This window comes from Phaethon lepturus, unplaced genomic scaffold (assembly GCF_000687285.1).
Source record: "Phaethon lepturus isolate BGI_N335 unplaced genomic scaffold, ASM68728v1 scaffold752, whole genome shotgun sequence".
NCBI classification, from domain to species: domain Eukaryota; kingdom Metazoa; phylum Chordata; class Aves; order Phaethontiformes; family Phaethontidae; genus Phaethon; species Phaethon lepturus.
The window spans coordinates 21,440-37,151 of NW_010522351.1; the positions used below are offsets into that span (position 1 = coordinate 21,440).

The 15,712-nt window shown below is 42.6% G+C and overlaps 1 protein-coding gene across 3 annotated transcripts in view; it reads left to right on the top strand.

Annotated features, from left to right (window-relative positions):
- Window positions 1–15,712, top strand: part of LOC104616677 (casein kinase I) — a 63,963-nt gene that overhangs the window by 1,744 nt on the left and 46,507 nt on the right. For all 3 annotated transcript variants that reach the window (XM_010281760.1, XM_010281761.1, XM_010281762.1), the window contains exons 2-3: window positions 6,167–6,207; window positions 10,839–10,908. In XM_010281760.1, coding sequence (XP_010280062.1) covers window positions 6,167–6,207; window positions 10,839–10,908 — 111 coding nt within the window. The remainder of the gene's footprint in view (window positions 1–6,166; window positions 6,208–10,838; window positions 10,909–15,712) is intronic.

The window sequence follows — 15,712 nt, forward strand, 5'->3', positions numbered from 1 at the left end:
GCAGTGGATCCCTCCAGGTAAATGGGCTCTTGCGTTTATTTGGCTGGTGCCCAAATGCCAATCCTGTTTTCATCGTGGTTCTTTTTCATGTTTCTCAAAATTTTAGTGGTATCGGATTTCTGACTAATGTATTGTTTCAAAGCACAGATGCTACACAAGAGATTTCACTTCTGAAAAAATCAGTTTACAGAGGTATCCAGTTTTGACTATGGAAAAAGCAGCACCTGTTAATTGAGCAGCTTTTTTTTTTTCAGTACACTGGTAAATGTTTTGTTAATACTGGTTAAATAAGTAGCATGCTGTATTTGGGCAATGAGCCATACGTACTGATAACAGCAATTAGATGTAAGGTCCCTACAGAAGTGTATTACTTTTTTTTTTAAACTTCTATTGCTTTTTGCCAGTCATTATAGCTTTAAGAACTCCTGTTTGCTCAAATATCAGATATTTCTATTGCACAGATGTGATGCTAATTATCGCTGGGGGGAAGGAGAAGTAGTGCATCTGAAATACGAGCAAACAAGTCTCTGATAACAGTTTTGTCCTGCAGAGATGAGTGGCGTGCCCTCTGCTTTTTGGCTTTTTTTAAAACGTGGTTTTGGAGAAGTTAAGCACCAATGAATACTTTTAGTAAGACAGGAAGAGCAAAGTCACACACTGATAAACAAGGGGAAATATTTTTCCAGTTCCCCGAAGGATTTCTCTTGTTTCCAGGTGTGTTTTCACTCTAAGCTGCTCTTGTGTCATGCTCCAGCGACAGACAGAGGATTGATTGTTCAGGGAGGAGATGGCATGTATGTACCGAAGCTGTTTTCTGCAAATATCAAGCTTGCTGCAAATACAGATAGCCCCAGGAATATTACTTTTTTGAAGCACATGGGAGCAGCGCAGTTGGATTCCAGCCTGCAGAGGAGCTGGAATGGGAAGATGAACGCAAAACTCAGCATCTGGCCCAGAGTAATAAGATGAAATGGGGTTAACCGACTGCTGTTTCTTCGGACAGGCTGCAGATTAGGTGGTCTGTAAGAGCTTTGGTTTCTGAAGTGGCTCAACCTACTAGCAGGGGTACGGTGCCAGCGAAGAGCAGGGGATCTTGCTTGCCATCCTTGGGCTGGGCTCAGTGTGCTTACAGGGTTTCATTGCCTTTCATGCACAGCCACGCTCTGTCACACAGCTCCTGGTTATCTGCCAAGTCACTGCTCCTGCTGCCTTGGGAGCTGGAGCACACCTGAAGTTTTATAATGCGACTTCTGCTGTTATGAGGTCCTGCATCTCCACCCTAAGCTGATAGGAGAACCGGCATTACGTACGACAGCCTGACAAACGAGCTCACAGAGCTGTAAAATCGTGTGATGTCAGTAGGTGCTCACTGCTTGGGAAAAACAGGATTTAACCTGTTAAATCTAGTGCTGTGTTAAGCCACGGCTGTAAACTTCACTCTAGAAAAGATATCACCAGCTGAGCCTACGAACCGCCTCCTTACATCAACTCATGGACTTACCCAGTGGGTATTTCTTGTATTTACCTGAAATCCTGAACCATGAGCCATGTTAGGGATAAATAAGGCTCTTCAAACGTCTCATTTTTCCCAGTGTTTGTCACCCTTATTTAGTAAAGCAATTAAAAAGGTACTAATGTATAATTATTTCAGTTTCGGTAGGTTGGAGAGTTTTCTAAAATGAGCATTAAGTTCTGGATAGACCAGGGGCTTATTTTAATGTGGAGCTGTAGTCTGGAGTCCAAATCTTTTTGTACTAATGCAAACATTGTCTGGCTTTTTCAAAACACTGTATTCAATTATTTTAAAATTACGATTGATGCAGTGTTCTCCCTGCTTGGATGGGTCAAAAAAAGTTAGGGGGGCTCGATCCTGTATGTTGCTTATATCCTCCCTTGATAGGCTAGCACACCAAAGGGATTTTTGAAGAAGTCTGTTTTCGTGTGCTACCCAAAGAAATGGCGTAGTGACTGGAAGTCAGATGTCAGTGTGATTCATGTGGAGGTCTCATGAAGATTCAGCGCATCTCGGCAGCGAGCAGCAAGCCCCAAACTAGAAGAAAAGCTGCTTATTTGTATGTTGCCAAGTCAGAGCAGGTTAATCAGATCTGGGAAGGCACACTCCAAAAACGAGAACCACCCAGCTGACTCCCAGGCTGCAGTGTGAAGCCAGGAGCTCCTGCTTTAAAACAAGTAAAACAATTTCACGGGGGAAGGAAAAAAAAAAAATAAGAGCATCTGATACTGGGGCTGGTTTTGTCTCTGCTTTCCAAATAACAAAATCATGATGTGAATATCAGACTAGAATAATGCTAGATGTGGAGGGCATGGGTAAGAGTAACTCCTGTGTAGGAGCTGTTATTTGGAGACGTGCTGTAGAAGGGGCAGCAAAGCTGGCACTACAAAATCAATGTGAACTCATGTTTCAGCTGCCTGTGGGATCTGGTCTCTCTGCAGATGCCATGCTGTCTGGTGTGAGCTCTGCTTGGTCTTTAGGACGACTAGTTGGATGTTTGTGCCATTACCTAGCCCTGATCTGTCATCAAAATGTATTGTCCGTGTAGCAACAAGCTAGAAGGAAGGGTCAAAGCATTTTTGATTTGTTGTCATTGATAAGAGGCTGGTACTTGTGGCTCTTAACTTTGACCTGTGGGAATAGCGCACATGAGAGATTGATCAGTTTGGGCTCCTCTACTGGTCTGCAATCGGTCTGTATATTCGACACATCTTACTGCCAGGGCTTGAGAAATCCACTCTGTTACGTTTCCCACGTGAATGCCAGTGACTTAATGCATTGCTTCTCATTTAGAATATGTAGTTCGTAATTGTCAGTGGAACTACCCAAAACTGAGGCATGAACTTAATCGCTGTTCCATCAAAAGCTTTGCCTGAACTTGAAAGGCTTTTGTTAGCGCAGTTATATCATCTCAGCTGTATTACAGATCCTTTGTCTTACTAAGTAAGATAAGATGCAGCTTCCATTCATGACTTATTTTACTGTGCAGGTTCACTTTCTCCTGTGAGCAGTATGGCCTTTACTCTTCCATTTTAATACCAGTGCTGCCTTGTAGAAGGAGGAAGAAGAAACCGTTACACCTTGAACAGTGTGATAGCAAAACCGAGGGTTAGAGGTCACTCTGGAGCAAGCCAGTGGAGAGATTTTGGGGATTTGCTTTGCCGTCGTAGCTGGCAAAGCAAGCATCTCGTGCTGCAGCTTTAGGAGGAGGGGTTTGGAGAAGCTTTTTCAGAAGCTGGACCCGTTGGCACCCCATTATGTTCAGAGTCTCCCCATAGGGCGTGCTCTGAAGGGGATGAACTGGAGGATTAATTAGTCCATTTACCTTTGGCTGCTGGGTAGTGTTTTGCTAACCCCAGTTTAACTGAGGAATTTCATTACCAAAATTATCTTCTATCTAGTCCTCAGCCTTATGAACCAGATCATAATAGGCTGGATTATGGCTCCACATACATGGAGGGTGTTGGCAATGTCCTTCTCTGCCTTGAAACGAGCTTGGAAGAGCACCTTTTCCCCAATATCGTTATCCTACGTCAGTGGGAGAGCACAAGTACCTCTAGAAGGTCTGTGGGATGGATTTATACCCCCACATGTTGAACGCCAAAACTACCTCGAAATGGTACATCTCCAAGATTGTGATGGTGGTCGTGGGATCCGTAGGAGGTGGCGTTCCCATGCCTCCCTCTTTGGGTTTTTTGCAGCTTAAAGCATCTTTCTCATGCGTTTGGGCTGGAGCTTCCCTTAGTCTGGGCTCAGTGTCATCAAACTGAGCATCTTGATAGGAGTTTAATCCCTATCAAGAGGAGGGGAGGAGGAAGTGTCAGTGGGCGAGCTACAGCTGGAGCTGCTGATATGACTCATTTGCTGGTAGCTAATACTGAGCAGATAATTTAAGGGTATTTAGGCTGCCTTCCCTTAATGCCATTGCATGTTCTCCCCCCGCCAGCCGTCGGATAGCGTTGGGCTGGAGCCCTTATCTGTCTAAAAGGGTGAAGTAGTTTATCCTGCCACCTGCTTTTCCACTGATTAGGCCTTCCAGCTCTTTCAGTGCTTTGAAGCCACCTTCCAACCTCTGAGTGTTCCCGATGCAACTGCAAAACCTACTTTCTACCCTTCGTTTCCAGCCTGGACATAATAGCTTTTATGAAAAGTTCTGAAGAAACAGATTGAAACAACCCTGTGTTGCAAGGGTTAATGCCTGGAGCTCAGCTTGCACATCTGCTTTTCATAAAACACTTCCTCTAGGGATATTTAACCTCACATTTAAATGCCTGCTCTGTGTTAAACAGCATTGCCAGTTACTGTGGCAGGTTGAAGCTTTCCATAAATTTTTTTTTTTGCTTCCTGATGAATGTTACAGCAATCTGCTTGTGCGGGACCTGGACTGGGAGTGCCTGATCCGAAATTTGGAGGAAAGAACTACACTGCGCAACATAGTGGGGATGGTATCAGAAGAAGTTGAATGCAGAAAATATGAAGCTGTTATGAAGTAAAATAACTAAATGGGGAATTTCACCTGATTAATATGTCAGGATTTGAAGATGACTGTTTGTCTTCTTTCATGTTCATAACATCTTTAATTTTTTTGAGTCTTCCAATGTAGTTGCTGCATGCAAAGAGTATCTGTATGCAAAGGATGACGTGGCATGTTTTCTAATGGTGTCATGTAAATATGCTGGAGCTGCCCAAACGCCTGCCTGCCCTGAAGTATGTCACTCCCCATCCTGGACTTTCTCAGTAGCTGGTCTGTTCTAAGCATCAACAGCCATTACAGGAATTGGAAAGTAAATGTGTAACAGAGTTGGGCGAAGCTGATGCTACAAACAAGCACTGATAACATCCAGTATAGATTGCTATTGAATTTTGGAGCTACACAGTCACTCAATGAAAGCGTGACTTGTGCTGTAGCGGTGCTAGCAATGATGAGTAAAGAAGGTCAACGCTGTTCTGTATAAAACCATGGGGAGCTTCGTGCGGTGGAGGCTGCCCTCCTCAAAGGATATAGTGGCACTAGAGGAGGTCAGAAAGGTAGCAGAGATGTCGAGATGATGGGACAGATCAGGTACAAGGACTGCCTGAGCATTCTTCCCCAGTCTTATCTCTTCCAGGAGAGTTTGCTGTCAACCATGAGCAACACGGAGAAGGTGAAGGGGGAGCGATTGCTCAAACTACCTAGCAGAGGAACTGGAGGACATTGAATGATACGATAACTGGCAGCTTCAGAACACACAGAGAGATGCTCCTTGACACATGTAGCTGTGCATCTCTGCCACAGTTCGCGAAGGAGGCCAAGGGCTTGATTCAAACACCAGACAGGTTCCTGGAGGAAAAATTCACCTCCAGCTGTAGCAAACATGGGTAGCAACTGTGGCTCAGAGTCGTGGAGCTGCAGTGTAACAGCAGCTGGCTGTGTGCTTGTCTGGTTATACTTGTCCTAGGCTCTTGCCCTTCGTCCTTGCCAGAGCTAGTATCAGGCTAGACTCTGCTTTGTGTTTTGGGGTCCTGAGAACGGGTTTTGATCTCTTAGTGTATTTTCTTAACATCATTGGCACCATATTGCAACTGAGAATTATTGACCTTATTAGATTACGAGGATTGCCTTTGTGCTGCTTGCATACAGAAGGCATTTTATACATGCTGCCTGCCTGTTCATAGAGGAAGAAATGAAAACTGTGTGTTGGTACAAAGGTTATTTTCATATGCCTCCTTGCAGTACTCGCTTTGATATGTAGCACGATTAAGCTAGTGAAACTCCCTATAGATCATAGGATAAAATTGTTCAGTGTCCAGCAGAGTCAAGACATTTCTGAAAGAAATTATGATCTGACTCTCTTCATTTTTTGTTCCCCAGACTTTTTTGGCATGATGTGGGTAATAAAACCTAATGTGTCTGGGATACCTCCTCAAATGCTTGCATCGGCCATAAGTGCTACCATAAAACATGATTACCTTATGCTGAATGGAAGATAGTGTTTGCCCTGGTGAACTGCTGCAGCTTTTTATTTTGAGACTTACACTTTGTTAAAGGCATGAACTTCAGTGGGGAATTGAGAAAAGAGAGCTCTGCCATCAGTGACACTCTTCTGTGTTGCGTCTCTATCTGCAAGTGTTGAATGTGGAACCAAAAGATTTTTTTTTCTTTTTTGTTCACAGGTAAAAATCTCTACACCAATGAATATGTAGCGATCAAACTGGTAAGTAGAAGCTTTGGGTGTTCTTAAATGACTTGTACTTAATGTTAAAAATTCAGACAAAAAGCAACTTTCTCACTTTGGGCTTAATGCTGCTCTCTCACCCTCAGCTAGAATAACTTATTTAAACTAAGATAAATTCTTGAGAACACTAAAAACGAGGAAAGAACTCATCTCTCCACCTGCTGATCACTTTTGGTACCTAAATGGTCTCTAGCTGTCTTGTACTGGTGAGAGCCTTGTTCCTCTTTCCAAGCTGGCTGCCAGGTCCCAGTGAATGTCCCTGGGGTGACCCACTCCCTGGGTTGAGCCTTTCTGTTCAGGACTCCATCGACTCTCCAGACCCTTACCTCTCTCTAGATGGGCTGTTGTCAGAGCGTTTGGTTAGGAGTGTGCCTCTGTGCAGCCCGCTGCTCCCATGTTTTTGGAGTCGAGAGGCAGGAAGGGGGGTGTTTCAGGTGTTAAAATTCCCTTGGGGGAGAATAGCACAGCTCAGTCTGGTACAATGCTGAGGCTGCAGGCGTAACAGGCAAAACAAGATCCAATTCAGCAAAGGTCAGTCTTTCCTCTAGCTGATTTGGGTGGCTGAGGATATATAGCTCCAGCATCTTCAGAATGACTTTCTCTTTTTACATCATAGGATGGTAAAAATGAATCAAATTGGCTCATCAAAGCATTGCGGGAGTTGCGCTAAAAAAAGCAAGCCTCAACAGTAGCGAACTTCAGAACTTGTGCAAGGAGTTTCATTCACAGCTTTCTTCTGATCTAGTATTACAAGTTATCAGGTTATTTTCTGCCCTGCAGTTGATGTAGCCCTCCCCAGGTGTCCGCAGTGACAGCTTCCTTGTTTCCAGTGAGTGGTCCAGGTGAAAAGTCTTCTTCTGAAGACTGCTTCAGGGCATGAAGGCACTGTGGTCAACGGTGGTTTGAAGTAGGAGTCTAGGGGATGGAGAAGCTCTCTAACTTGCAGCTCTTCCAGATTTATAAAATTATAGCCCAGTAGTTTACATTTATGCCTTAACTTTTCCTATCTGTAAACAGAGACTTTCATTAGTCTCTTGGGGTTTTCAAATTCGATGTCTTCATCTGATGTGCTCTTTTTTCAGCTGTATGCTCTTTAATCACTGAGCCAAACCCTAGAATCTGGAGTTAAAGTTGTAACACTAATTTGATGTTAGCAGCAAGCATGCCTGTTTGCCCAACCGATGTTGTCTGGCAAAATGACAGGAGTCATTCAGATTGCAGAAGATCAAGATGGACTTGGTGCATTAATTCTGATCATGTTCAAGTGCTGCAGATTTTATATCTCTAGCGTTCTCCTTATATGATGCATAGTAGATGAAAAATAATTAGGGCTTTGCAGGAAGGACTTGTTTTCAAGCCTGTTGGCAAATGTCAGAAGATATTCCCTAAAACAAACACCTGCAGTGGAGCTTAGGATGTCCTCGATACAGATCCACATCAGGAAGGAGGACTGGTGCTTGCATTTTAGGCAGATCTGACAATAGAAAGTGCACTGTGTACACAGGCGAGGTGTTTTATTGAATCAGTAACGCTTCTAATTCACTTTCAAAGATAATCCCACAAAGTTATAGCATTGGAAGGCATAAGGAAGTAATAATGCAGGAAAAATGCATCTGTATTAGTCCAAAGGATGCTTGTTTCTCTCAAAACAGTGCCTGCAGTGACACCTCCCAGTAACCAGAAACCTTTCAGTAGCCATACGGCAGGGCTGAATGGCATTACCTTTATTGCTACCTTAATCTTACCTATTTTTCTGGTAGCATTCTTTCTCTCCGCCCCCCCCCAAAATCTGAGTGTTAAAGCAGTTACTCTGCAACACACTCCCGTTTTACTCACCCTGTTGTGATTCACACTTAAAAATCTCTGGTCTTTCATGTGTGAAGGACTGGAATTGCCATCCGGTGGCCATCCAAGCATTTACATACCTGCTTTTTTTGAGATTGAGGAAACAGTAGGAAAGATGGGTGTTTCTTTTTGGTCTCCTAATCTTAGGCCATATTCCCAGGAGTAAGAATTACTCAGCCTCCTCAGCAGCAAATATGCTTCTCTTACATGTGTACTTAACTGTAATTTTATTTATCCCTCCAATAATTTGTGGACTAGAGATAGAATAGCTGCATTCAGCGTACTTGAAGGCAGCATTTTCTTTTATCTGCAGCATTGGACCAAGCCAAAACTCTGCTCCGAGTCCTTCTAGTTGTGTGAGATTGTCTTCTGCAACTGCAACCCTGCTGTCTCAGTTACTTGTGCCTCTTGTCATGACATTAAAACTGGAAAATTGGAGAATTGTGTGATGGATGCCAAAGAGCCGATCAGAAGGTGCTGCAACTTTCAGTGCTAATGTCTCCCGGTTTCTCTTAGGGGGTGATAAAATCTTGGAAAAAGGCAGTATTCTCCGCTGCCAGCCAGTCTTCTGACTTGTATGTAGCTCACCATATAGCTCCTCGTCCTCAGCTGAATGTTATTTGGTTAAGGGCATCTAGTTCATGGAGGAGTTTGTCTTCTGAAATGCCTTAGCCTTATTTACTGGTTTAATCTTCTGAGAGTTTTTAATGCTGAGTTGCACATAGCAGGAATTTCTCCTCTGCATGAAACCAGCCCTTTTAACAGACGGGTGTAGCCTGAGTGCAGGTACCAAGCTCTACCCTCTTGTAGTGACCGTGATGCCCGTTGGTTCAAGCTGTGGATTTTGTATGTCAGGCAGTAGCAATTCAGTTATTTTCACTACAAATGCAACATCTGCCAGCATCCTTAAGCCGTTGGCCTACAGGACAACCATCTGTTCTGGTATGATCTTCTCTGAAGTTGCCACGACTCTGGCAAGCATCCAGAAGAGCTCAGGCTCCAGCAGCGCCTGATGCAGAAGTGGCTTGCGCTTACTTTCCTTGATTTTGTCGTGAACAGCTTCACATCCTGATACATTAATCCTTCTACCTCTGTCCAAATTGTTTATTTGGATAACTAAACTATTCACTGAACAGACTGAGTTCCTGTTGCCCTAAATCCTTTTGCAGGTGTCTACAGTCTCTCCCTCAAGCCACCATCAACAATTATCAATTTAAATGCAACTTATGTAACAAACTTGTTTTTGCATTGCTTTATATTTGCCTTCAGTACAGGTTCAGTTTTGCCTTCAGAGTATTTTTCACCATTGTTTTCTAAGTAGTTGGTCATATTTGACTTCTGAAGTTTTTAAATACCGGAAAGTTGAGGAGCAACCAGGAGCATTTTTTCCCCTTGCTGGCAGATGGAAGGGATGACTTGAGCTGGTGATGAACAATTTGGCTGGATGTTGAATTGCCTGAGTTCCTGTACAAAAATTGTTCTTCTGACTTAAAAAGAAGGCTTTAATGTGGAGTTCATGCCAAATGTGGACATTAGTCTTACCGTACAGACCAGAGATGAAACAGACAAGTGGATCAGCTAAAGCCCTCATGTCCTCCCATGCAGACAGAAGAGTTATTCCACTGTATCGAAAATGCTTGCTCAAACTCTTTATTGAACCTCTTTTGGACGCTCTTGCTCCGACTCATAGGAGCTGATGTGAAACGCAAAGGGACTTTTTTTATGTTGGTCTTAGGGGCCTCCTTTATAGGCAAACTTGTAGATGATGAGCTCATGAAATAGAGGGCTATTTAGCAGGTTTTTGAAATTTGGACTAATTTTGTGCCATGCTATGAATTTTACATAGTTTTGAGCATTTCTTTTGCTTATTTCCCTGCTTTTGAGAACATCCAAACAAAAACTGAGGCAAGTACTAACTTCCATTTCAAAGATGTCCGTGGGCAGTTGGTGCATCCACATTACTGCCTATCCCAAGTGTACAGTTGAGAAGGTAATTACTCAAGTTCTTAATTCTCTCTGTGTTAACTTTATATTTTTAGAAGCTTTGTAATCTTGCATGTCAATGCCTTTACGGATCGTAGGCATTAAGTTTTGTGCGTAAATTCCAGATGAGTAAGAGTTGAGAAATTTAATGTTTTGGGTGCATTGCAGACTTACCCTTTTTTTATTCTGTGTATAAAAATAGAATATTCTTGAGTGCATTGAGATGTTTGAGTGACACCTGCTACTGAAGGGGGAGACTTCTTCCTGTGTATCTACCAGATATCTGGCCGCATTGTAGCGCTTGCTGCAAGCAAGATCGTAGGTTTATACAACTGTGGTCTGACTTAAAACACAGTTATATGACTCAACGTTTTTCAAAAATATAGGCTAGCAACCAGCAAAAATACTGTGGGCAACCACAGTCCACAAAGTGAACTCAGGACTTGATCTTTTGCAGCTTTGACTTTCCTCCTGCCAATGTCCAAGGTCATTTTTCAAGGACCAGGAGCTTTGTTGAACGATTCTTGAATTTCACTGCCATGAATGCACTTTGGATTTAAATGAGGAAGTTATTTTTCCTCCAGAGTGCATACTGCAAGTTTTATTTTTTTCTCTCATTATTTAAATGACATCTGATAGTGAAGTCTGTTGTCAGACTTTCAGTTTAGGGTGTTTTATCTTGAAACTTGAAGCCTTATGTACAGTCACAAAATGTCAAGTATAGGATATAACTTTTTCGGTCAAACTGATTTTAACCAACTTTTTTTTTTGTTCTGTTTTAGGAACCAATAAAATCACGTGCACCACAGCTTCATTTAGAATACAGGTTTTATAAACAACTTGGAAGTGCAGGTAAGTAAACCTACCTTAAGCTTACAGAAAGTTTGTGATTTCTTTATTAAATCAGATATTGCCATCATATTTGTTGTGTAACTCTGACTCAAACTTACTGAGCTGGACAAACTCTTAGTCCCAAACGAGTTTTTGGAAGAGATTTGGTCAGACTAACATCATAATGATACGGGATAATTATTTGGACCTAGAAACTCTCGTTAGTAAACTGGCTACTGCATTAGTGAGGATTGACTGATATGGGAAATACCCATGTAAGTGTGTTTGTAAAACATAGGAACCGTCAATGGATGGAAAGTTATGTGTGTATAGAATGACAGACTGTAAAAAGGTGACGTAAAGACTTAAAAGCTGGGAAATTATGTAAGAAACATAGAGCTTTTCTAATAAAACCCTGACATACTGTTTTTGTTGATATTTACTAAATCATAAGAGTGTCCAAAAGCCCATGGGCTCAGTATCCTCTCTGCGACCATAGTCTACAACATAAATGAGAAAAATATAACAGGATAAGGAAAAGGTGGGTTTTATTATTTTTTAATTTTTTTCTGGCAAGCTCTCTGATTTCCCTGATGTAGTGCTTTAGCTTATGTCTAATAGCGTTTGGGTTTTTTCTTCCCTGAATTTATGGTTGCTTTTTAAGCCTATATAGACTTTTAGCATATGCTGTTCCTCATGCCAAATATTTCCACAGCCCTGACTACCCACTGCACAAGGAAGTCTCTCTGAAGCAAAGACCTTCTCTGCTCCTTCTGTGCCTTGATCATATATTGACGGTGGGCTTTGGCAAAATCTCCTGTAATTTTTTACACTTTCTCCTGATTTTACTTTTCCTGTTTTCCCTGGATGGACCCAGCTTCCACTGGCAGAGGATGTGCTCTCATGTTACCAAAATACTAAGTTGAACAGAATGAAAGATACATCTGCTCTGAGCTCCTAATATGCAGTGCCTGAGCAGTCGTCTTGCATTTTTCCTTTCTGCTTGTTCCAATTAATTTTTCTAATCAGTTTCCTTAATTTTGTGTAGCACATCCCCTAGAGATTGGGTGCTATTGCACTCTATGTTTTGTGGCATCTTTGCTTCTTATAGGATGCAAAATCTGGGATTTGGGAACCAAGTTAGTTGTCAGTATTGGAAACACTAAAATACTGTTGTCGTGTTTTTTAATAGGACCCATCTACTGAAATATGGTACTCTTTTCTATGTTTTTTGTATTCTGGTCGTAGCATCTGGTACTGTGCACAAAGCTCTTGATAGGTTAATGTCGTCACTTAATTCCAGTTACCTGTGCTTTTGAGACTTGGGACGTTTCTGCTGAAGCCTGTGTAGTAAATAAATCAAATGTAGGTTCACAGAATAAGTGATAGACTTAATTCTGCTCTTTGCTGCCTACTTGAGTTCTGTCGATGCTTGCCATCTCTGTGGCACCCCGGTGCATATGCCTCACGATGCTTGAATGAATCCCCATCTGCTTTTTCTACACCTGTTGGCTTTCTACCGCTCCCTAAAGATGTTACTGAGGAATTTTAAAACTGATCAAATGTTGGGGGCTTGGCTTTATTTTGGTTAGATTGAGTATTTTTAATAGGTTTTCTCCTGTTCCTAATGAATCTAAACTTTTCATCCTACAACACTTACTCACCCATGCAGGGCATTTCTGCCCTATCTGATGCTGTGCCTGTTAATGGAAGTATTTCTGAGTATGCTACTGTCAGACATGGACATCTTGCCTTGAAGATCTCTCTTCCCTACATTCTTGGGGGGGGGGGGGGGGGGGCCTGACTGTCATCTCAAGCCTTTTTGCCAGTATTTGTCAAGAGACTGTTGAGAATCCTCATGAACAACATGACTTTTATTTCTATCTCTGTATGGTCCCACGGGCATCGCAACCCCTGCTCTGATAATCTGTTGAATGCCATTAGAAGCTCTTGTGCTCCAGTTCTGCTAAAACAACTGGAAATAGGCCAGGAACTCGGGTGGAGGATGTGAGCCATGTCTCTGGTCTCTCCATGGAACTTGGAAGCTGAACAAAATAAATTTTGGTGGTCAGGCTGCCAGGACTAGGGAGCCTTAACTTGGTGTCTGCATACCATGCTGAGAATTAGGGGAGGACCGTCTGTCCATGAAAACAGATTGGTGCTAAATATGTGTCGACTTTGGGAAATAGATGGGTCTGTTCTCAGTGATGTTGTTAATGCCAGGCTCCCCTTGATGGTCCTTGCTTAAAAACTTTGACTGCTCAAACAGAAAGCCTTGAACTTCCAGCAAGAAGGACTGGTTGCTTGCGGTTATCATAGACTCCCCAAATGAAGACTAGAAGTGTCCAAACCCATGGTGTGTATGACTCAGAGGAGAACAACAGTAGTGTTACATGTGACATACTGTTCAATAAATTAGCCAATTAATCTTGCCAAATAACGTGTCTGACTGCGAACCTCCCACAGTTCGCCTAAAAAGTAAGACTAGTGTAAGCATTGCTGTAGTGCTGCAGTAGCAGTGTGGTCCTCTTGTTAGTGCAACCGCTGCGTTCAACTGCATGTACAACCAGATGGTCTCAGTGAGCAGTATCTCTGAGAAGTCAGATTTGTCATCACCTGCAGCATTTGGAGAAAAATCAGGTTTTTCCTAATGAGAAGAATTTAAATGGTGATTTCCTTTTTCCTGGATGTTCAGAATAAACATTTTTAAAGTATATTACTGTTGGATACTGATCGTAGGAAAACATAGGTTGGAAGGGACCAGCCTACTTGGACACGGATCAAGTAGGAACCTTCTTGTAGGATAGCTTTGAGTGTGTTGAAAAAGATACTTCACCTCTAGTATGTGACTGGATGTGTCCACGTGAAGTTGGGACTAGCCTGGAGGGAAGTGTTTTGTGGCAGTTGGCCTTCCAAGAGAGTGGTCTTGGATGCTAAAGGCTGCAGAAAACTTCGTCATGACTTGCTTGCAATGTACCAAATCAAGAAGCACAGCCTCCAAACTCAGGAGCTTAAAGGTTTTGTGCATCAAAAAGAAGCCCAACCAGTGTTGCTAAGGTGGCATAAAGTGCTCAATCACACTGGTAGGACGAGTGCTACTTCTGGAGAGAAATTTGCAACTAGGTCTAATGCTGACTCTGGAGTCTAGTCTCTCACTACAAGAAGGACATTGAGTTGCTGTAGCATGTCCAGAGAAGGGCAACAAAGCTGGTGAGGGGTCTGGAGCACAAGTCTTATGAGGATCGGCTGAGGGAACTAAGGTTGTTCAGTCTGGAGAAAAGGAGGCTGAGGGGAGACCTTGTTGCTCTCTACAATTACCTGAAAGGAGGGTGTTGTGAGGTGGGTGTTACTCTCTTCTGCCAAGTAACCAGCAACAGAACGAGAGGAAATGGCCTCAAGTTGCAGTTGCACCAGGGGAGGTTTAGATTGGGTATTAGGAAAAATTTCTTCACTGAAAAGAGTGGTCAGACATTGGAACAGGCTGCCCAGGGAAGTGGAGTCACCATCACTGGAGGTGTTCAAAAAACATGTAGACATGACACTTCAGGACATGGTTTAGTGGACATGGTGGCATTGGGTTGACAGCTGGACTTGATGTTCTTAAAGTTCTTTTCCAACCTAATGACTCTACGATTCTAGTCCTGCAGTATTTTGCACGGAATGCTTTTGGGGGGCTTTTGCCCCCAAATTTTAGAGCAATTCTACAGTTCGATGCCTGAAGGATGTATGTTGGTATCAGGTACCTGCTTCACTTGTTGCCTTCATCAGACACTAGTGAAATTAATTTTTTTTTTAAGCTATTCAGTCTAGTTTTGCATTTTCCTTGGTGTAGTTAAACAGAGTAGCAAATAGCCCAGTAATTCAGGGCTCTGTAGGAAGTTAATTCCTGGGATGAGCTTCTGTGTGAGATGTTTCCATGTAAACGGAGGAAGCGGCACAGCTGTGTGATAGCTGCCTCTTCGTTTTGCAGCTACTCTGTGGCTTCCTGTGCCACATGCTCCATCAGCATCGATGTTTAAAGACTTTCTGACAAGGCACTGAAGTTGCATCTGCTACCTCCCATCAGCACCAGCTTCTTCGTCTGCCGCATGACTAAGATGAAGATCACTAGTCTGCTCAGATTAGCTGAGGAGAAGAATGGATTTCTTGGGTCTCATACATCTTAAGACATATTTCACACTAGATTAAGATACACTGGAGTGGTGAAAAGTTTGATAAAGGGATCTAAACTGTGTGAATATAGCTCTTTTTGGTGCTTCTCAGAATAACTCAATACCGGTGGATATATCAGATTTGGAAGTACCTAACAGAAATAGTCCTGGGTCAGAAGTAACCAACTAACAGACATCTCTGATGCATTTCTGCAGGTAATTGATGCTATCTCTGATGTTTCAATGCCTCCCTATAGTAAGAGAAACGAATAGCTCTGCTATAATTTCCTACCTTGCCCCTCTAAATGGAGGGATGTTTGCTTATAGAAATGAGTTTTCATGATTCTTCCTTGAACTTTTCTACCACCCTGAAAGAAGAGTCAAGGGCCTGCTGCACAGTGACCATCTGCTGGTTTCTTCTGTCTCACAGTGGAATTAAATATATAATAACCTAAAATAGTGTATGACTGCTTTACCTTAACGTAGGCAGTGAAATAAAAAAACACAAACTGTGGGCACAGAGTCAAAGACCTGATGGTCAGTCCGTAGGGTGTCTCAGGAAAGGACAAGAATTCCTTTAGGTTTTAGGTAGTCTGGGGTACTATCTGTTTGCTGACCGAGATAGTCGGAATAGTTTTAACAGTCTCTGTGCAAACTAGTTATGTTACTCTGTC